General features: G+C 48.6%; 3 protein-coding genes across 3 annotated transcripts in view; 2 read left to right on the top strand and 1 right to left on the bottom strand.

Annotated features, from left to right (window-relative positions):
- The first annotated feature begins 265 nt into the window (after positions 1-265).
- On the top strand, positions 266-1,988 carry LOC137676517 (RLA class II histocompatibility antigen, DP alpha-1 chain-like). The gene is made up of 4 exons (XM_068423379.1): positions 266-338; positions 1,010-1,267; positions 1,446-1,727; positions 1,834-1,988. Exons 1-4 carry the CDS (start codon positions 266-268, stop codon positions 1,986-1,988), a joined length of 768 nt encoding a protein of 255 aa, XP_068279480.1.
- Positions 1,989-3,060: 1,072 nt separating this feature from the next.
- On the bottom strand, positions 3,061-5,363 carry LOC137676908 (class II histocompatibility antigen, B-L beta chain-like). The gene is made up of 6 exons (XM_068424025.1): positions 5,273-5,363; positions 4,233-4,502; positions 3,741-4,022; positions 3,523-3,629; positions 3,317-3,340; positions 3,061-3,143 (listed from the first exon to the last, which is right to left on the bottom strand). The coding sequence occupies exons 1-6, from the start codon at positions 5,361-5,363 to the stop codon at positions 3,135-3,137; spliced, it is 783 nt and encodes a 260-aa protein (XP_068280126.1). The 3' UTR covers positions 3,061-3,134.
- A 9,958-nt stretch (positions 5,364-15,321) lies between these two features.
- The window catches only part of RHOBTB3 (Rho related BTB domain containing 3), a 28,063-nt gene continuing 22,052 nt past the window's right edge, over positions 15,322-21,332 (top strand). Inside the window, exons 1-2 of the mRNA XM_068423848.1 lie at positions 15,322-15,401; positions 15,570-15,786. Of these exons, the coding sequence (XP_068279949.1) occupies positions 15,400-15,401; positions 15,570-15,786 (219 nt within the window). The 5' untranslated portion in view covers positions 15,322-15,399. The remainder of the gene's footprint in view (positions 15,402-15,569; positions 15,787-21,332) is intronic.

The raw sequence follows: 21,332 nt of genomic DNA, 5'->3' as shown, positions 1-21,332 counted from the left end.
GCCCTGATGTGGGGCCCCGCAAGCCGTGTCCGGTAGCGGGACCCTGTCTGGGCACCCATCACCTGTCTGCTCTGCAGGGTGCTCAGCGCTGCTGCTCTGCCTGGCAACAGCTGACCGAGAGTCAGGGCTCCCTCCCCTTGGCTGAGCACTGGGAGGGGCACCCTGTCCCCCACGCCCGGGGCCCCCAGCACTCCGCTCCCCATCCCCAGAGCAACGCCGGCCCCTCGCCTGGTCCTGCTCTTGCTGCCCGGTACCGGGAGAGGCGATGGCCGGAGGACAAGGCATCCCGCTGGCACTGCTGGCGCTGCTGACCCTGCAGGGCGTGGGGGCCGTGGAAGGTGCGTGAGGGCACCGGGGCCGTGGGGGATGGGTCTGGGGGCAGAGGTGGGGTGTGGGGGGCCCTGGGCCCATGGGGGCTGGTACCAGGGCAGGATCGAGCACTGCCCAGGGCACGGGGAGCTCTGTCCCTCCCTGGCTGGGGGGTAACCCCTCGGTGTGGAGGGGCCCCGGGCGCACCCCAGGAGGGCAGGCTGTGGGAAGGGGAGACCCCTGCCCAGGTCCTCCTGCCCCCCGTCCACCCACCCACTGCCCCGGCTCTCTGGGTCAGGTCCCTGCAGCACCCAGTGACCAGGAGCATCACTTTGCAAGAGCTCCAGTGGCCAAAGGGGTGTGGGGAAGGAGCGCTGATGCCCCGGGCCCTGGGACCTGCCAGCCCACCCCACAGTGTGTCTGGGGACAGGCCAGGGTCCCACAGCCTGGCTGGATGTCACTGGCCCCAGCCTCAGGGTGACAAACCTCCCTGGAGATGGGGGGCCCGGGGTTCCCTTCTGCAGTGGCTCCGTGTCTCCCAGCCCCAAGAGCCCGCAGTGGTGGGGACAGGCTCAGAGTGGGCTCTTGTCCCCATGGGTGCCTCCCCGCCCCCTTGCGGTGTCCCTGCTGGGAGCCCTGGAGGGTGATGAGGATGTACAGGAGCAGCCCCACGGCGGTGGGCGTTGCTGTCTCCTGGCAGCCACGAACAGGATCCACCACGCTGAGTTCCAGCAGCGGGTTGGGCCGTCGCAGCAGGAGGATGGGGAGTTCCAGCAGGCGTTCAATGCCGACGAGATGTTCCACGTGGACCTGCAGAAGCAGGAGACCGTCTGGCGCCTGCCCGAGTTCGGGAGGTTCGCCAGCTTCGAGGCGCAGGGAGCTCTGCAGAACAGCGCTGCGGGCAAGTGGTGGCTGAACGTGCTGGCGCAGCACTCCAACGTCTCTCAGAGCCATTTTGGTAACTACTCGGCCACGGCATGGCCGCTGCCTTCACCCCCATGGGCACGGCCCCGGGCTGGGATGCGGGGTCTCCCTGGGTGGGCAGAGAGGCACAACAGGGACTTTTCTAACCAGCCCTTGGCTGAGCCCAGGCTCGAGGGCAGCACTAACTCCTCCCTCCTCCCCATTGTCCCCAGAGCCACCCGAGGTGATGGTGTTCCCCAAACGCCGAGTGGAGCTGGGGGACCCCAACGTCCTGATCTGCTACGCAGACAAGTTCTGGCCGTCCATCATCACCATCACGTGGCTCAGGAACGGGCAGGAGGTGACAGACGGCGTCTTGGAGACCGTTTTCTACCCACGGGACGACAACAGGTTCCGCAAGTTCTCCTACCTGCCCTTCGTCCCCTCGCGGGGGGACTACTACGACTGCCGCGTGGAGCACTGGGGGCTGCCCACTGCCCTCCTGAAGCACTGGGGTGAGGAGGGGGACTGGGACAGGGCCCAGACACTGGGGTCCCCTCCCCTTGCAGGCAGCGAGGGGGGCTCAGCGCCCTGTTCTCACCCACCCTCACTCCCCCGCAGAGCCCCAGGTGCCCCTCCCCGCCTCCGAGAGCACCGAGACCCTGGTGTGCGCCCTGGGCCTGGCCGTGGGCGTCATCTGCATCATCATGGGCACCATCCTCATCATCAAGGACATGAAGATGAACGGCGACCACGACCAGAGGGGCGCCTTGTGAGGGGACAGAGCCCGGGGTGCCCTCGCAGCCCTGCGCCCCCCACCAGCCCTCGCTCTTGTGTCCCAGCTGCGTGCCCCCCCCTCCCACTCCATCCCCGTCCCCGTGGCCGAGCCCTGTGCCCCTCGTGCCAGCTCTGCGCCCCATGGCCCCACCACGAGCCCTGCACCCCACCCCATGTCTCACATCCCAGCCCTGCACCGCACACCCGTGCCCTGAGCCCCCCCAGCCCCTCTCTGCCCCACCGGTGCCCCTTTGCCATGCCCTGTGGGCACCCCACTGACCGGGGCTCTGCCTTCCTGGGCTCTAGGGTGCTCCTGAGCAGCAGTAAAGGTGGTTGGGGAAAGCCTGGCCCTGCTGAAGCCATTCCTCACTGGTCTCTCTGCGCCGTGCTCATCCTGGCGAGAGTGTGGTGGGGAACAGGGTGACTGGGGAGGCTGCGGGAGGGGTTTGGGGGACGGAGCAGTGGCAGTGGGGTGCGGGGGGCGGTGGGTGCCGTGTTGGGGTGCAGGCAGCGTCCCACGAGGGGGTGGTGGGAGCAGTGATCAGCGCTGGGGCTGGACGGAGTGCCCCAGCCCAGGGCCCTGCTCCCTGCTCCCACCCACCACAGCAGGGCTCAGGCACCGCGCAGCGGGGGACACACAGAGCCACCAGCTGGAGCAGGAGAGGGGACTCACGGCCCCTCATCCCCGTCCCCATCCCTCATCCATCGCGGCTGAGGCTGGACGCAGTCTCCGCCGCCCACCCCCCTGCCATGGGACGGGGTGCCGGCCCCCCTCGCAGTGTCCCCCCACGGTCAGCAGCCCCCATCACCAGGCACATGTTGTCCCCCATGAGGACCCGGAGCCCTGTCACGCACCCGTGGGCACAGAGAAGGGAGTGAGCCAGCCCTGCCCCGCTGTCCCCAAACAACCAGGGCTGGAGGGTACTGGGACACTTTATTAGGCAGAGCCAGAGCAGGCGAGGGCCACTGCCGCAGGGGCCTGGGGACCCCGGGGCTGAGGAGCAGCGACAGCGGAGCTGGTCTGGGCTGGGAGGGAGGGGGTGACCCCGGGGGTCAGCGCAGGGACGTGGGGCTGCGGGATGGGGCAGCGCTGGGGGGCCGAGGCCGGGCAGCGGCGGAGCAGACTCACAGGGGCAGGAGGTTGTTCAGGAGCCCTGTGGGGAGAGAAGAGGGGGTGACCAACGGGACGGGGGATGGAGTGTCCCCAGGGCTGTGCCCCAGTGCTGTCGGGGGACACACTGCATAGGGATGCGCTGCCCCGGGGAGCCTGAGGGGAGACGAGCCCACCCCGGGAGGGTGGTGGAGGGTGGGGGGAGACGGACGTTACCTGCAGCCAGGGGAACGGGGCGCCCTGAAACACAGAGAGACGAGGTCAGCGTCAGAGCAGGGGCAGCCCCCATCCCATGCACAGCAGACCCCCCAAGCCCCAGGGACCCCCCAAACCCCAGGGACCCCCCAAGGCGCAGGGAACCCCAAGGCGCAGGGACCCCCCAAGCCCCAGGGACCCCCCCACCTGCTCTCCTGCCCGCTCACCTTCTTGCGCACGTAGAGGATGAGCCCCAGCACCAGGAAGATGAGCCCCAGCACAAAGCCCCCCACCCCCGTCAGCATCTTGCTCCTGGCGCCGTCCGCCTGCAGCTCTGCGTGGACGAGGGGAGGTGGTTAGGGCTGGGGGGGCACTCGTCCCACTCCCCACATGGAGCAGGGGCTCGGACCCCCACGCCAGGGTGCCGTGCAGGGCAGGGCCTTACCCCAGTGCTGGGTGACGGGGTGCTGCAGGCTGACGTGCTCCACGTGGCACGTGTAGGTGTCCCCGCGCTGGGGGGTGGTTTCCAGCATCACCAGCACCTGGTAGGTCCAGTCTCCATTCTGGATCACGTCCGTGGATACCACGCGCTCTGTCTCCTCCCGCCCGTTCTTGAACCACTTCACCTTGATCTCCGTGGGGTAGAAATCCATCACGGCACAAACCAGCCTGTCGGTCTGGGGCAGGGAGCCTGACTGCATGGGGTAGATTTCCACCTCGGGCTGAACTAGGGGAGGGGAGTGAGAGAGAGCTGGGAAGGGGCTGGGAGAGCACAGGGGCCACCCTGCACGACTGTCCCTGTGGTGCCCACGCAGGACGTGCCCAGGGAGGGTGCAAGGGACTCGCGTCCTCATGACAGACACGCTCGCCCTTCCTGCAAGCCCATGGGCTTGGCGTGTGTCTATGCCCCCAGGGAAACATTCTGCCACGCGCTCACCTCTCCTCTCCACGGTGAACGGGGTATCCACCCTGTAGTTGTTCCGGCAGTACGTGTCCACCTCAGCCCGTGTCCGCTCCAGTATGGCTGTCTGGCTGTTCAAGTACTTTGCGTAGGGCTCACCCAGGGGGGTGTCACCCACATGGTACCCCACGTTGCTGTCGAAGTGCAGGAACTGCTGCCGGTTGTGGATGTACCTCGTCACCAGCCTCACCTGCTCGGTGCCGTTGGTGAAGTAACAGTCACCCTTAAACTGGTACTGTACATACCCTGCTCGGGCAGACAGGGGCAGGTCAGGGCTCCCACTGCGGCTCCCCTGCCCCATCCACCCACAGAGCCCCAGAATCAGAGAGTCGACCAGGTTGGAAGAGCCCTCTGGGCTCATCAAGTCCAACCATTGCCCTGACACCACCATGTCAACTAGACCATGGCACTAAGTGCCATGTCCAGTCTTTTCTTAAACACATCCAGAGATGGTGACTCCACCACCTCCCTGGGCAGCCCATTCCAATGTTTAATAACCCTTTCTGAAAAGAAATTCTTCCTAATGTCCAACCTGAATCTCCCCTGGCGAAGCTTGAGGCTGTGTTCTCCTGTCCTATCGCTAGCTGCCCCACCTCACTACACCCTCCTTTCAGGCACTTGTAGAGAGTGAGAAGGTCTCCCCTCAGCCTCCTTTTCTCCAGACTAAACACCCCTGGTTCCCTCAGCTGCTCCTCACAATCTCTCCAGACCCTTCTCCTTGTGCTCCAGACCCTTCACCAGCTTCGTTGCCCTTCTCTGGACTCGCTCCAACACCTCAGTGTTTTTCTTGTAGTGAGGGAAAATACTACCAGGGAACTACTCCAGTGCCCAAGAGCCGGGGGAGTTGGGGAGGATGCCATGGGACCCCCTCTCCACACCATCCCACCCCCACTTCCCACTCATCTCCCTGTCCTACCCATCTCCCACAGTACCCCCAATACCCAGCTCCATCCCAGTCTCTGTTTAGGGTCTAATCCCCCTCCCAGCACCGCCCTGTGCTGTGGCTCTGAGCTCACCTGAGGTCTCCTTGCCATGAGCCGGGTAGGCTCCCAGCACCACCAGTGCCACCAGCATGGCCGCAGCTCCCAGGACACGACCGGTCTCCATCACTGCTCACGGTAGAGGCTGGAAAGGTGCTGAGACCCCCGAGTGAGACGGGGTATCTCCCTGGTCCTGCCCAGTGCTGGGACTGGGAGTGCCAGCGAGGACCAGTGAGTAGCGAGGCTGGGCAGCATCACCCATCGCCAGGCAGAGCCGGCCCCGCGGGGCTCCCTCCCACACTTGTCCCCTGGCTGCAGCCCGGCCCCGCTGCTGCCCAGGACAGGGAGCAGGATCCGGCCCATGGCCGTAGGGACCGGAGAGCGACCCCAGGGCTCCCTGGGCCCCGGGGAGAGCCCTGATGTGGGGCCCCGCAAGCCGTGTCCGGTAGCGGGACCCTGTCTGAGCGCCCATCGTCTGTCTGCTCTGCAGGGTGCTCTGTGCTGTTGCTCTGCCTGGCAACAGCTGACCCAGAGTCAGGGCTCCCTCCCCTTGGCTGAGCACTGGGGGGCACCCTGCGCCCCCCACCAGCCCTCGCCCTCGTGTCCCAGTTGTGTGCCCCCCCCCCCCCTGCTCCATCCCCATCCCCCAGGCTGAGCCCTGTGCCCCTCGTGCCACCTCTGCGCCCCGTGGCCCCACCACGAGCCCTGCACCCCACCCCATGTCCCACGTCCCAGCCCTGCACCACACACAGGGGAGAGACGAGGGGGTGACCAACGGGACGGGGGACTGGTGGGGTAGAGCAGGGCTGGGGGGGGCTCGGAGCACGGGTGTGCGGTGTGGAGACACACACAAATATTTTATTTTTCTGCCATGTGATGATCTGGCTATGAGACCCAAATAAACTGTTCTGCAGGATCTCCTTCGGGGAGCCATGGTGTTCAATAAAAACTGCTTTGTAAAACAACAGTGTTTTTCCAAATGGATCACTGTCTTGGCATGACTTTATTCTAGACCAGCACTTACCTGAGAAGCTTCTGAGGAGCTGCGGTTATTTAATAGCCTATATCTGACACAGTTAATTTCACCATATGGGAAGATCATCACCCAAAGGAAGACAAGAGAAGTGAAACTTCTGCTGGTTGCAATCAGGAAAAATGAATGCAATAATCTGATAGTTTATTTTGACACAGTAAAGCTAGTATTTATTTACTTGTAAAGTCACAGAAGTAAAGATGGATTTGTTAGCCCCCCTCCCGCCAGTTAGTATTCTAATAAGAAATAACTCTGTGAACTTGTTTTAATTATGTCTCAACACTTTCTGACAGTGTTTATGACTTTTAAATTGATATTTTTGAAGTTTCTTACTATCCCATCATTCTTTGCAGTAGTCCGTTTGATTTTTTTTCTCGTGCATTACTGCTGCTCTGCTGTGAAGGCAGAGTGTCATACAGTGTGCGCAAGCGGAACTGACCTCAGTCCTAACCCTCACATAACCTCTTTCGAGGTCCCTTCCAATCCCTAACATTCTGTGATTCTGTGATTCTGTGATTCTGTGATAACGCTGTACAAAGACAGCGTGATCCATACAGAAGCTGATGCCATTCCTCAGTTATTTTAAGTGTCTTAAACTGTTAAATAATGAGTCCAGATTCTGCAGGCTAGTGGGGGGAATTTCTTTTATCGGTAACAGAAATTGTGGTCTTACCATCAGAGTGTACACGGCAACTGAAATGAGACAGAAGACAAAGAATTGAAAGATTGGCCACTAGGAATGAGAGTAATTCTTCATCAGCCTTCAAAGTCTGCCTGATATCAGGTTAGAGATCAATATAAATGAGAAGTCTTTGGATTTAAGTCCCTTGCTTGTTGTGTTAATGGAGACATTCTATGTATATCCATAGCAACGGTGTTGGTATTTGCTAGGACGTAAGCCTTGGCTTTCTGATGCTCCTTCAGTAAAATCCACCCTCCATAAAAGTCCGTTTCAAAATTTCCATACAGACCATAATGCAGCAGCAGGGCGCAATCCCCAATTTTAAAACCCCTCCTGCAGTTCATCTGCAGCAGCAAGGACTGAGGTCTGGCTACCCCCTTTCCCTTGCCCCACATATTGGGAGTGTTTCAAACACCAAGAAGATTAGGTGACATTGATAAAATTTCTAAGACTCATGGGCGTGGAGCTAACCTAAGGCACTTTCCACTTGCAGTGGAAGAGCTGGGTGCCTGGCACTGTTTCTATAAACTTCATTTATAAAACAGAGGACTGGACCTCTGTCTCCCCAGGAGTGCTCAAAGTTTACTTGTGCATGACCATCACCTGCAGTAATTGGGCTAGAAGGTTTACCATCCCAAACGAGTGAGGCAGTTTTCATGAAGCTAGCAATGAAAAGCTCATACTCATCCTTGAAAAAAATATTATCTAATCACAGGTAAAATTTTGTACTCTCCATTTTCTAAGTTTTCTTCACTACCTGCTTAAAAAAGTTATTTTACTGTTGCCAAGTTATTCCTGTCTTCAGTGGTCAAGTATGAAATTGTAAATTTAAGTGAACGATCTGCCTCTTGTATGCTATACATTAAGGGAGCCACAATTTCAGATGGATGCAGAATACTACCAGCAGAATTCAAAACATCAACACCATAAAATGTTCATTTGTCATCACTCACTTGTGAAAAGCTCATCATTGCTTAGTTTAGAAATTCTGGAGCTTCTAAGGAGATGTTTATACTGTGATGTATCTAACGGATAGGCATTTACCATATATGCTCCATACCACAACACAGGGGTTCCAAGAAGGTGGGTAAGATTTTTGAAGAGCCTACTCTAACTCCATCTGAGGCTTCTGTGGCATATATCTGGCTTGAACTAATTATTTTTTTGAGAACTCAGAAGTTTTGTGGGCGATATGATCAGATTCGTTGCTCTTACTGACTGGTTGTTTCAAGCTTCTCTTGGTCAGGAATTAAACTCGTAAAAGGACTGGGTTTTAAAACAACAGGTTCTCTAGCAGAGAAGTACATACTAAACCACGGTTATACCAAAATAAGATTAAAACTCAATTAATTAAATCCCATTTTGCATTCTGTAGAAATGTGTCATATAAAATCTTTCTATATACTAAGTCATTACTTTGCTGACAGCTCAATTTTAAATTAGTACAAATATTTTGACTGATAGAGAATGGAAAATACTCTTAAAGACTGAAGCTTTTAAAATAAATTAAATTTGTGGGTTTTCTTTTAAATTTTCATGTTTTCATGTAATGGGTAGGAAATAAGAGGTAAGTCCAGCCATCAAGTAACTCCGCTCCTGGACTTAAAGCATGAGTCATTTTTGGTTTAGTCGTGATGCTGTATATTATTCTGTTTTGCACTCACTGAAGAAGACTTTTGTTAATAAGCACAAGCTGCATAAATCATTGCACACAGACTTTACTGAGCATTGGCTTTCAGAGGGGAAATTAAGTGTAAAACCAGAATATTTTGTCCCAGCAGAACACATTTTTGTCAAAAGTAAACCAAAGAAGAGAATAAAACTGTCTTCTAGGGATGTTATTGGATAAACTACTGTTTGTAAAACCCATGGGAAAGTCTATAAACCTAGCAGCTTATAGAAAAACCCTATTGCCATTAAAGAGAAAACACAATTTTGTTCTTTAAAACTTGTTTTCTACTTTGTTTTACCTTGCTCCCAAATGTTTTGTCCTGCTTGGTCTTTTCCAACCATCATGCCCCTACTTTCCTTTTTTTGTTAGACGAAAAAGAATTGTTAGGTAATGCTGGCAAGATTTCTCGAGATATGAATCTACATTCAAGACTATAGCTTAAGTTGATGCCAAATACGTAACTGAAAATCACGATGTAATTTAAGACTCTTCACTGTAGAAAACTGAGTGAAGATTACTGATGATTCAAATATAAGGAAAAAAAAAAACAAACCAAGAGCTGCCAAGTCTTCTCTTGCAGAAAAAGCCTGCAAGAAATGTTTTCAGAGAAGAAAAAAAACATGTCAAATATGTGCCTGAAATGTTACCTTTTAGAAGTATTTACTGTTTATACTTACATTGTAAGAATGTCAGAGCATCTTAATTATTTGGAGACTTATCCAGTGCCTCTGAAGTGAAAGTAAGGCAAAAATAGGGCCTTTGCCATAATAAAGTTGATGGTATTTGTCATATGCTGCTTCTGTCTTCAGTTTAAAACTGGGAAGTGAGATCTCATCCTTAGCAGGCTGTGAACATAATTTTTGAAAACACCACCAGTTTTGTTCTTTCTTACGATTCAGTAGAGAAAAAGTTAACTTTAAGAAAGGAGGAAAAAAGTTTTATGAAATTTAAACAAAATTGCACTCTTTTATATTAATGAAGTGTGACATTTTACTATGAGGTTAATAGAAGAGAAGCAGATGGAAATTTTTAATGCATATACTACCATCAGAAAAGCAACGTGCCTGCCATGAAAAAGAAAATACAAGAAGTAAAAAAGGAAGTTTAGACAATTTACTGATTGCAATGTTTGCTAGACCTTCATAGACACGAAGTGCAAAACAAACCTGGTATGTAACTTTTTCATCCAGCTCAACCAACTCTCTTTGCAGTTGCTTGCCAGCTCCTTTTTCAAACTGTTTGGCAATTCTTTTAGTTTTTCTGCAGTATCAGGAATAGTATATTGTTAATATAGGAAAATTCCTCTTCTTGCTCTTTTCTGCAAGTGGGGTTTTTTTGCAATATGAAAAATTTAGGCCCTTAATGCTAATCTATTTTGATTGTTTCTGAGCAGACCATCTTTCATACTGACCAGTCTGGCCTTTTGGCCTCATTTTTCTTGCAACTACAACACTATTAATAAAACAATAGACACTAAAGCTAGTTGCCAGAAAATATCTAGTGCTAATCAGTCAGTTTATATATGTGCAAACTCTAGACCGACAACAAGTACAAGGTAATTTGTGGTTACTTTTATTTAAGTCAACTTAGATAAAGTAAAGCATAAAAGTACATTACTGATTTATGGATTAAATCAAGGTTTCATTTTCCATTTGGAGAGCTGGCATTCAGAAATGTCAGGTTTTATTAAAAACTTTTTATGTGAAAACTTACCAAATTTGTCCTGGTCCTCCCCAGTGATTTCAGAGGTGAGGTGTTTAGTGCAGATGTGCACTTCAAATTAAAAAAAAAACAGAACTCCAGAATGACAACAAAAATTCCAATAAACTATTGGGAAAATAAAGAACAGCACAGTGCTGTGAATTTCCATCTCCCTCCTCTACATGACGTGATGGTTTCTAAAACAGCAGAAATAACATATACAACACTTTTTTGATCCTTTGACCTGCGTGCTAATGCAATTAATAACTCTTGTTAAACAACAACATGAGAATTGTATGGTGCATCTACAGTTGGAGATTCTTCCAACTGTGAACAGGGTGTCTTCTTCTGCAGCATGTAGTGAGGTTTCAGTCCTTGATCTCTGCAGCAGGTTGAGGCGTATAGGCAGCAGATATGTCCCCTCCTTGTGATACGGGAACTTGTTCCCTCATGGCCGAAGGAGGGTAATCCTTCCACTGGACTTCTGCAGCAGCAGAGCTGGCTTCTGGTAATCCACAGCTCACCCTCGCCATGTTAGCAGCTTTCCACAACTCAGTAGTTACTCCCACAGCTCTGTTCTGCTACAAATGGGATCCAGTTTAAATTTTGAAAGTGACATTTTTCTTTCTCCTTCTCCTCCCATCAGGTCATTTTCCACTCCCTTCATACTTTTGATTCAATATTGGGCTGGTATTACATCACTTGATCTGATACGGTAATACTAGCAAAAAATAGTTAAAGTAGATGTTAATAAGTGGCCATGAGTAGTCTACATTTATGAAAGCGTTCCTCAGAAATTCAGGTAAGCAACCACAGAACTGGATCTGGGGTCTGTGTATCACTGGAGGCTGCCAGTATGTTCAAAAACTGATTTAGCGGGGTCTGGGGACTGCCAAAGCAATGGGGCCGGCTGCCATTCCTGGTGAGATGATACAGTCTGTGATAGAGAATGAGATCAAAGGACACGTGGATGAACATAGTTGCTTGGCAAGGTGTTGGAGAAGCTCAATTGAAGTCCAGCATCACTGGCATTTGGAGGAAGGGCAGTAAGTATGCCGATAAAGGGGGTCGTGTGGGCATAATAATCCTCTTGCATTTTCAAAAAGCCTTTGAGAAGCTTTTTGTAAAGCTTATTAAACTTTGTAAAGAAACTAAGTTGCCACAAGATTGGACGAGAGGTTGGTTTTTGGGTTGAAAGCTGGTGTAAGAAGAGGAAGTGAAGGACAGGGCTTAGCCGTCAGTTTCCAGGAGGGAAGGGATTTATGGAGTCAGGGAACAATTCAGGTTGGAAGGGACCTCTGGAGGTCATCTAACCCAGCCTCCACTCCAAGCACATCTAGTGAGCTCACATTGCACAAGGACTTTTCCAGTGAAACCTTGAATGCCTCCAAGGATGGTGATTCTACAACTCAGTACAAAATCCTTGGGATGTGTGCTGGTTTTCCTTGATGTCTCCACTGGTGACCTCTGGAAAGCAGTCAACAGAGAAATCTCTTGGGCTGGAGAGAAAGTAACCTCTAGATGGGAGCACCTGTGCCACCTCTGAAATTGCCTCGAGTACTCATTTGGGGAAAAAACCCAAACCCGTGCTTCCAAGCCAAATCAACCCTGCATAGTTGAACTGAAAAATATTAGTGGTCCTTAACACTGCCCTGCCATTCATTCCTCACGTGGTCGTTAACACTGTCCTGCCATTCATTCCTCACGTGGTCGTTAACACTGTCCTGCCATTCATTCCTCACTTTCCCACACACAGGCGGCTTTTGTTGGTCTGGATGTGGCAGATGGCTACAACAACAGAAAAACTCCTTTTGTTTGCTGGTGCTTTGTCCGTGCGGGAGGTCTCTGCAGGCAGATCTTGCAGCAGCTCTCTCTAGTGTGGACGAGCATCAACAGCGTCAAGCCTATCACAGGTTGTATTTTGCAACATTAGGAGGAAGCACCTCTGTTCAGCAAAGTGTATTACTGTTATCTGGAATCATCTTCTGGTTTTGAAAAATAGCCTGGAAATTTACCTCTCCCAGAACAACGGAGTTTCTCGTGCACCTAAAGCTGCTTGTAACATCAGCAGCAGCTCTGTGCGGCGTGCAGGCTCAGCTAACGAGTGGGCTTGGTGACAACTTTGAATCCAAGTGCATTAAATCCCCTCACTGTCCTGAAAGTATGGGCCAGTTAGTCGTGTATAGATCAGTGCAAGTAAGGCTACAGCTTCCACAAGGAAAACATCCTCCTTCCTGACTTGGCTGCAGTGATCTGCTTGCCGTGGGAAGTATCTTACCCTTTTGTCAGCAAAGACTGCATATTTGTTTTCATTGCTTTTTCTGAGATACTCACTGGAAAGCTTCAACAGGAATAATTTGAAACAAAATAATAATGTTCCAGTGTAAAATGGACAAGGCCAAATATGCCATTGTTTTCTGAACCCTGTCAAAGACTCCCTTTTCTGCAGTTTTGTCTTTGTTTGTCAGCAGCAACGGCAAATGCCTGCTGGCTGAACTGTTTGCTGATCATAGGGTGTGCAACTTCCAGATTGCCAAACAGGGAACAGTCAAGCAATCCTCTATAATCCTCTTCTCTCAGTTAAATAATCTTTTATGGCTTTCGTGATATTTGTTACCCTACAGTTTCCTTTTCTGTTTTTTGTTTGTTTGTTTGAAATGTATTACACAGTCCCTCAGCAATGCAGAAGAAAATGGGGCTATGGACGTACTTTCACAGAAGAATAGATGGCATTTTCATCCAATTTTAATGCTTGCCTTTTAAATGTTTTAAATCTTCTGCTTGCTGAAGTGTTACTAAAGCAGTATGGCATTTTAGTGCTGTAAGCTTTAAGTGCTGTTCATCAGGTGAGATGAATCTCACATCCACCATCTGCATAATTTGCCAGAATTGATGCTTCTGGCACTCCTAATTAGTTTCCCAGGTGGTTCAAGGAAGGAGTGAGAGGAAAACAACTGTTTTCTTCATCTCTGTTGGTACCCCTGCCCTTCGCACCCTTGGGGAGGGCTAGGTCCGCAGCAATGACTAAGCTGTGCTAATTGGAGTTTGGGTTAATTGCACCACTTCTCACTAAGGCTGACTTATTTACCAGCCCAGTTTTTCTTGGTGTTACACCTCTCTATGTGTGTGCATGTCTGCGTGTATATATATATATACATGTATGTAAATATAAGTAGGTATATATGTGTGACTATATTTGTGTGTGTATGTGTGTATATTTGTTTAGCTACACTAGGTTATGCTCACTAGTGTTGTAAAGAACTTTTCCCTCAAAGGTTTCCTCATTTTCACCATCTAGACCACTACAAGTTCAAATTTAAGGATCCCAAGGGATATTCAGTGCTGTTTAAAAAGTACACTGATAAACATGATTGCAAGAGTGTGATGGCTCTGAGTAGGCCGGCTCTCATGAAACAAACTTCATACACCCAGTGTGTGGACACTACTGAGGATTTGGGTGTGGAGGAAAATACATCACATTCTAAGGATCATCTGGGGAAAAAATAGTGGCTTCCTTTGATTGCCTACTCTTTTAAACTCACTTAAGAAACATGGTTTCAAACTTCTTGGGGAGGAGGATGGGGACACAAAACCTCCACCTGCCATTTGTCTTTTAATTTTCTAAGCAAAGCTAGATTGAAAAGCAGAAGAAGCTGAAATGTGATAAAACGTGGGAAAACAAAAGTGTTGGTAAATTACCTGTTGTTTTGTTTTATATTTTTTTTTTCAGTAGGCCCTGTAGAATTTGTAATAAAAGCATAAATACTATCTGACTTCGTTAGCATACAACAGAAATTAGTGCTTATGATTTTTAAAAATGGCACAGCCAATGAATCCAGTATTGGCATAAAACTTTGACAGTGACATCAGTTGTCATCTCCCATGCTTGCCAATAGTGGAATAGGACCTTTCTCAGAGTATGGACTGTTGAAGACAAAGGTCTGGTAATTATTCTGTTGATAATCATATCAAGATTGTGTCGAACGAGTTCTTGCCTGTGAGATTAACAGCAGCATGTGTTCACATAATAGGGAGTGTGTATTTATCATCTAGCATGCCTAAAATATTTTTACTCTGTTTTTTTTCACTCTAATATGTATAGTGGCATCTGATAGTGAACATGCCATTTTAGAATGGATTTGGTCCCAGGTATTTGTGTTCATTTTATTATAATTAGAGATTGTCCTTTTTGAAAACAGTGCTTTAAACATCACACAAATACTAAAAAATTGACATGGCATTTAAATTAACAGCCCAATTTTGAAAAGATATATAACATTTAGCTAAAAAGAAAGGTTTAAATACTTTAGCAGAGGATCTTCACACTTCTCTCTCCTCCAGCTGTGATGGTCCCTTTGCGCTGGTCTCTCCTCTGGTGCAGATGAGCTTGTGGCAGCGAGCTGGTGTCGCGATGTTGGTCCTTTTCCTGCGGGGGGGCGGCAGGAGCGTGCTCTGCCGACACCCCCGCGCCGGGTCGGGCGCCGCGCTGCTCCAGCGCCTCCGTGCTGACCTGGCTGCACCGCGTTGGCTCCGTGGAAACGTCAGCTCGCTCAGCCCATCGCCTGTGCCGTGCTCCGGCTGACTGACGTCAGGATGCGATGGCCGTGACCGACCGACCGACCGGGCGGACGCTCGCCTTGTGCCTTGAGTTCACCGACAGCTGCTGAGCAACGCGGCCACCAGTGCTGCTGCAACCGCTGCCGCTGCTGCTGCTGCTGCCACTGCTACCACTGCTGCTAGTGCTGCCACTGCTGCTGCTGCTGCTGCTGCTACCTCTACCACTGTTGCTACTGCTGCTGCTGCTACCTCTACCACTGTTGCTACTGCTGCTGCTGCCACTGCTGCTGCTGCAGCTCTGTCGTGCGGCTGCGGTCCCTCGCCCCGAGCAGCCGGCACCGAGTCAGCCAGCCCGGCCGCAGGCGAGGGGATGCGGCAAGAGCCCCGGAGGTCGGGGCAGCGAGGCTGAGCGCGGACACCAACAATAAAAAGCCAAGCCGCCTGGGGATTTGTAATGCAAGCAGCGTTTCCAGGTTTCTTTTCTGCTTTGCTCTCGTCCTGCTGTTGGATTTGAGATCATGTATGTGTTTTGCTGTTGGTTATGGGGGGTGCTAAAATCTAGGGAGGGAAGAGGATCCAGGGGGATTAATACGTTAGTTTTGGTTTAAGGGGGGGTTTATTTTTTTTTCTTTTATCCCTGCCCTTCATCTTTGTTAGCACAGCTTTGTCTTTATTATTTTTATTTTAGGTCGGTTAATATTGTAGCCTTTGGGAATGAAAGAGACGGGTTTTCTGAGAACAGTCAGCAGCCGAGCCTGATCTGGAGCTACCTCGGGACAAGCGCTCTCATTTCCCAGATCGATAGCAGCTTGTCTGCCGGTCACGTTGGGAACCCAGTTTTTACGGAGTACCAAGCCTGCGTGTTCGGAAATGTCAGACTGGTGGTACACGACTGTCCTATCTGGGTAAGAGATCGCTCTCAATCTTTTTAACCGGGCTTAACAGTATTAGCTGTTCTAATAAAATTAAAATATATCCTAGTTTTAAATTATTTTCATTCTTGTGGGATTTTATTTATATTTTAATTATTGCAAATAGTAGAAGCATATAAAATGTTACCAAGGCAAATGCTGCAAAGTCTTGAAGGCGCAGCAGAAAGTTTCTCATTAACAAGCAGCTGCCCACCTGCTCTGTAGGAAGAGGATATTCTCAACTGTGCTGTTGAGTGAAAACGTGGTTGAAGATAATCCAGAGGTAAAAAAGAACCCCTTTTTTGTGACACTGCATCATAAATACTCTCTCCAAATACTTACCAACAATAAACCAAAGCATTTTTATTTTTTTCTGTAAAAATGAAAAGGCAGTTTTCCAACTTTGAAAAATGACAGATTATAAGATTTGAATCTTCCAAAATACAGTATATGGAGTAATTTCACTTTTGTTATAATAAATAATCACATCTTATTTCCTTTATTTGAAGGTAAAAAAAAAGGATTTTGGCACTGTTCCAGGTTGTCAATACTTTTGTTTATTAAGTGAGATAACTTAGTTGTGAGTGAGAGCAGATCAATGATTATGTAAGAAATGATGCTGGTAATCTAAATTAAAACATATTTAATGACTACTTAGTAGCCTTAAAAAAAAATTAAGCTTAGCAGCTTTTAGAAATTAAAACAACAATCAGTTTCAGCTCCATAATTCTAGCCTTAGATTGATTTTTGCAATCCTGTAAGGGAAACTTTTTTTTGGAATCTGCAGGGAGCCGGACAGTTCCAGAAATACATGATCAGAAGTTCGTAATCTTAAAACTGAATGGTCCAGTTGGGCAATCAATCTGTTCTCTATTTCTCAAGCTTTTTGTCCGCTGCACTTACAGACACCGGTGCAGATGGACTGGGGGATCCTGTTTCTCGTCTTTGAAGCCTCATGTGACCTGCACGTGTGGTTTGCTGGAGCCATTGGAGCGCAGCAATGAGGAAAAGCTCCTGAATATAAATTAAGGCTGTAGGACTTCAAAGGGTGTTTCAGAAGACTGCAAGCTAGTAAGGGAGGTGGGAAGGCAGGCAGGGATAGTTGGAGAAGGACAAAGAAAGGACCTAGACTGGAGACGCTGTTCATGTGGGTTTTATGTTGTTTTATTTGCATTTGCTCTTCTACAAAACAAGGTTCTTCAGTTCTGGAGACCTCACTATTTTTGCCCTTGAAAAGCTAACTTGTTCTTGCCTGGAGCAATACATTTCTGAGGCCTCTTGTTTTTTCTTTTCTCAGCTAAAGAAGGCAAGAGATTTATTGCTGGGAATGATGCGGAACAATTGGCATTTTTCGCTTAGTAGAAGACATCTCAGATAGCTGGACTGGACTCTGCGGGAGGTTATTTGTTCTGAGAGAAGCTGTTTCCTTGCTAGGGTTAGTCAGAACAGAAATGTTTTCCATAGTCTGGATGCCTGAGGTTTGCTATGTCATGGCAGTCCTTTCAGGACTGTTTCTCTGGTAGCCTGGGGAAATGCTACAGGACAATTCAGAATGTTGGCTGACATTGCCTCAAGTCATGTTCTTCATGGAAAAAGATTCTTGTTGCACATTAGTGAAACATAGAGGTGCTGGTATGGTGGGCCTTGCATTATTTCCACTTCTGTCATCTGAGCATAACGTAAAAATGGGTTTGTGTTTTACCTGAAATTTGTATCTCATCTAGATTAAATTCGTATGATTAAGGCAAGCCAGTTCCAGACACAGACCTGGCAACTGAGTAAGTTCATAGCAGTGAGTCTCCAAACTCAAAGGTGACCACCCGCTCTTTGTCCTCCTCAGCGATCAGCCTGGAAAAGCAGCGTGGATGCAAGTTTACCAAGCAGAGCTCCCCAGTGCACGGGAGGACTGTTTTGTGAGATAGATAGATTGTGGTACAGGGTGAGTTTGCTAGCGTTCTGGTCTGCTGCTGCATGTGCCCCTGTCAGCCCAGGACATCGCTCAACTTTTTGAGTCTGCAGGAGGAGTCAACAGCTCAATGTCTTCGTTTGAACTCTTCCTGATGGTACTATGATATTGGGCATTTTACTGGGTACTGTATGTCTCTCTGAAAGTGCTGCAGCAAGGTTTTCCAGCAGCTGCCGAAGTGATGGGATGGAGAAACATGAAAGGTCTGGACCATGCAGTCAATGCTGCCATGTTGGCATTGTCCTGGTGGGCATGTGGTCAGTGAAATGTCAGCAGCAGTGCCGTAAGAGCACGGTATTTTATAAGCTGAGGGTGACTGAAGGTGGCTGCAGGTGGCTGCCAAACTGCAGAGACAGAAAGCAAGGCTTCTTGGGCATGATTACCCAAGGCAGTGCCCATCAAATGCTACAGACAGACATGGGGGAACGGTGTTTCCAACCTGCCATGGAACTGCTGTTTTCACACAGTGGCTCCGTAAATATTTTAACTGCCTGTGCAAGTACTATATTCTTTGATATTGCTTGCCTTAGAAAATTATAAGGATAAATCCGTATTTGCCAATGCAAAACAGCAGCAGTATGTTGTGAGAAGCTTTCTTTCCCATGGCAGTTGCAGGGTGCAGGATGGAAGTGCTTACTTTGGGGAGGATGTTATCATTAATGCAGATGACAGGGGGTTTTAGAGATAGTGGTGGAGCATACTTTTCAAAATCTAGGGGCAAAATATCAGTGTTTCCAAAACCACGTTGGTCTGCGTGTGACAATCGCTGGGTATATCACTATGGCCCTCTGTGTCCTGCACTACATCTGCAGAGCTGCATGCTGATATCTCCCACATGCAGGGGACAAATACACAAGTGGGCTGACATCCTTGTGATTTGCGTGGCTGGAGAACATTTTGATATAAAATGCAGACCCAGGATGAGAGGAGATATAAAGAACTAGGGAAAATGTATATGTGTGCTAACATCCACGCTGAATTTTAATAGCTGATCAGTTGCTCATGCGTGCTCAAGTTGTGCTCTCATAAAGCATGTTGAACTAGCATGCCCCAGTATTTCTAATTTTTGGGGGGGTAAACCTCAGTATGGGAGCCAGTAACTTACAAGGAGTAATTTGCAAGATGAATTTTAAGATTTGCTTTGGAAAAGTTTGCTTTATTTAGCACTCTATCAGACTTGACAGTCTTGGGGACTGAGTTGCCATTTTATTGGCTCTGTGTAGTTTGCAACTTCAGTCACTTTACACTGAATTTTCTTAACGCTTCTACATACGTATAAGTAAAAAGGTCATTAAAAAGCACAAAATTTGCAATATCTGATGGCAAGTGAATCTTCCTCAGCTTCAGAATGAAGCATAGCATAGGAGCTGTAATTCATATTTTGATTAATTTAGTTATGATGCTGGAAAAGAAATGGCAGAATGAAAATTCACTGTGAGTGTCTTCATATCTGTGTTACCTCTCTTGTTCTTTGCTCTCTTTTTTGGAGCAGTACTATAAGGATATGAGAGTGTTTTGGTCCTGGGCTGGGAGGTCTTGCTGTCCTTTTTTAATTGTTTTCCTCTGCAAGCCATCCATTGGTTTGTTTTTTCCTTTCCCCAGGGAACAACACCTCCAGAAATTTTTTGTTTTCCCCTAGTTTATAAAAACTGCTGAGTTTCTGGAGAATCACTGAGGTCATCCTGTTCCTAGTAGCAGAAATGTTGCAAAGGGAGAAAACAGAGCAGCTGGGGTTTGGAGGGTGCCTTGTGCTGGGTTAGGCACGTGCAGAGGGATGGATGCTGTGCTGTGTCGTACCTGCTCTGGGGGCTTTCCAGTGCCTGCTCAGAGGCTTGCACAGAGCTGCAGACCTTCGTGGGACTCACTAGTGCTCAAATATATTAACTGCGATTTTGAAAAGGTGTTCTGTGGATTATTTTTTTTCAAATTCTCCCTTTCAACAATCTCTTTCCGTGATTGTCTTCTTGGTTTTCTGTCTCCTCTTTTTGCACCAGCAGTAGCAGCTCCTTGAACCCTGTGAGCTTTCTTATCTCCGTGGTATTATCCGTGGTGTAGTTATTTAGGTTTTTCCCTGCAGCAGCATCCTTGTGCTCTGTGTGCTGGCTAGGCTGCCTGACCCTTAACGTGTCTGAAGGGAAAGGAATCTGATACACTTTTAAATTTTATTTGTTACTTTTCGTAATCCAGTCATATTACTGCTTCAGTACGAGACCATATCTTGCAACTTTTCATTTTTTAGTATGCCATCCTTTCTCATTTTTAAGCTTGGCTGTCTGATGCTGGTAGTTTACAACAAGTGATCGTATCCTAGGAAATTATTCTCCCTACTGTGTTCTTTATTTTTGCTTTTTACAAATATTATTAAATTATTTTATGAGAGGACAACACAGGACAATGCTAGCCTTCATTAATTTTGTTTCTGGGTCAGCTCAACCAGTTAAAGCTGTTTTGGAAAGCCTCAAGTGAAAAACAAAAGTGGCATTCCAGGGTTGTGGTCTGAATTCCCTTGGTTTTTGAAGAAGGTACTTCCTTCTGTGCCGCATGTTACTTAGCTGAGTAAGTTCAGGGGTCTAGTAAGTTATGGAGAGTACAGCTGCAAAATTTGTTCTGCTGTGGACCTGACTGATTAGAAATTGCAGAGAACAGAAATTGCAGAGAAACCTTGAAAAAATGGGAAAGGCTCTGGTCTGTGGTGTGAAAAGCACCGCTGGAAAGAAGGCTCTGTTAATGGAGAATGGGTCTGTAAATGAATCCTGGAGAGAGATGTACTTTCTAATATTCCCAGTGCAGCCCCCCTGCATCTCGGGGAAGTCCCAGGGGAAGGGTTCTTGGGGGTGGCCAGGCTCCCTTGTGCCCCCAAAGAGCATTTGCTATCGCTGCTGCTCCAGATCAAGGGCTGCGCTAGGTGAACACGGCGGCATTTACTAGCAGCTTTTAGAGAGTGTGGGCATTGCAAGGCCACAGTGGATTTCACTGCCGTTCCATAAAGGCATTCATAAATTGTTTTTAACAAAGCAAGTATTGTCCTCTTGAGGGGTCATGTGATTTTGGAGGAAAATCGGGTCTTCATTGCCTCTGAAGGCTTTATTTTCAACATTAATGCTTGAGAAGCATGATTTACTAATGGGAAGAATATATTATGAGATGTGTATAATGGAGACATGAAAGGAAAGAATGCAGCTTTTTTCTAATGAGTCCTGAGAGGAATAGCGACAGGAGTATAATTATAATTAATAAGGTTATATTATAATAACCTTAGCTATGCAGTTACTTTTCCCTTTTGTCAATGGCTGTCTTGGGAAACGGACGGTGCCAAGAGCAGGAAGCGTGATGAGGAGTAGCTGCTACATAAATTTCATAGATGGAGCCTGGAAGCTGAGCTGTTGTTCTTCATCTGAAGAAATTCCCTCTGTCATTTTTGCACAAAATCTTCCCTAAAAGTGATAATGAAGGAGGCTCCAGAGGCCCTGTCTCAGTGATGCCTTGGGCAAATGACCCTTCGTTGTCAGACACGTTTGTGGAGGATTTTCCCAGTGCAGTGCAGCAATCTGAGCAGTATATGCCATGCATGATG

Source organism: Nyctibius grandis, chromosome Z, assembly GCF_013368605.1.
Source record: "Nyctibius grandis isolate bNycGra1 chromosome Z, bNycGra1.pri, whole genome shotgun sequence".
Classification (NCBI taxonomy): Eukaryota; Metazoa; Chordata; class Aves; order Nyctibiiformes; family Nyctibiidae; genus Nyctibius; species Nyctibius grandis.
This window is presented reverse-complemented; position numbering and strand designations above follow the sequence as displayed.

Coding starts and splice junctions, on each gene's coding strand:
- LOC137676908 (XM_068424025.1), bottom strand. CDS start 5,363: ATGGAGACCGGTCGTGTCCTGGGAGCTGCGGCCATGCTGGTGGCACTG. Junction 4,503..5,272: donor TCATGGCAAGGAGACCTCAG/GTGAGCTCAGAG, acceptor CTGCCCGAGCAG/GGTATGTACAGTACCAGTTT. Junction 3,630..3,740: donor CCCCGTCACCCAGCACTGGG/GTAAGGCCCTGC, acceptor TCGTCCACGCAG/AGCTGCAGGCGGACGGCGCC.
- LOC137676517 (XM_068423379.1), top strand. CDS start 266: ATGGCCGGAGGACAAGGCATCCCGCTGGCACTGCTGGCGCTGCTGACC. Junction 339..1,009: donor GGGCGTGGGGGCCGTGGAAG/GTGCGTGAGGGC, acceptor GTCTCCTGGCAG/CCACGAACAGGATCCACCAC. Junction 1,728..1,833: donor TGCCCTCCTGAAGCACTGGG/GTGAGGAGGGGG, acceptor ACTCCCCCGCAG/AGCCCCAGGTGCCCCTCCCC.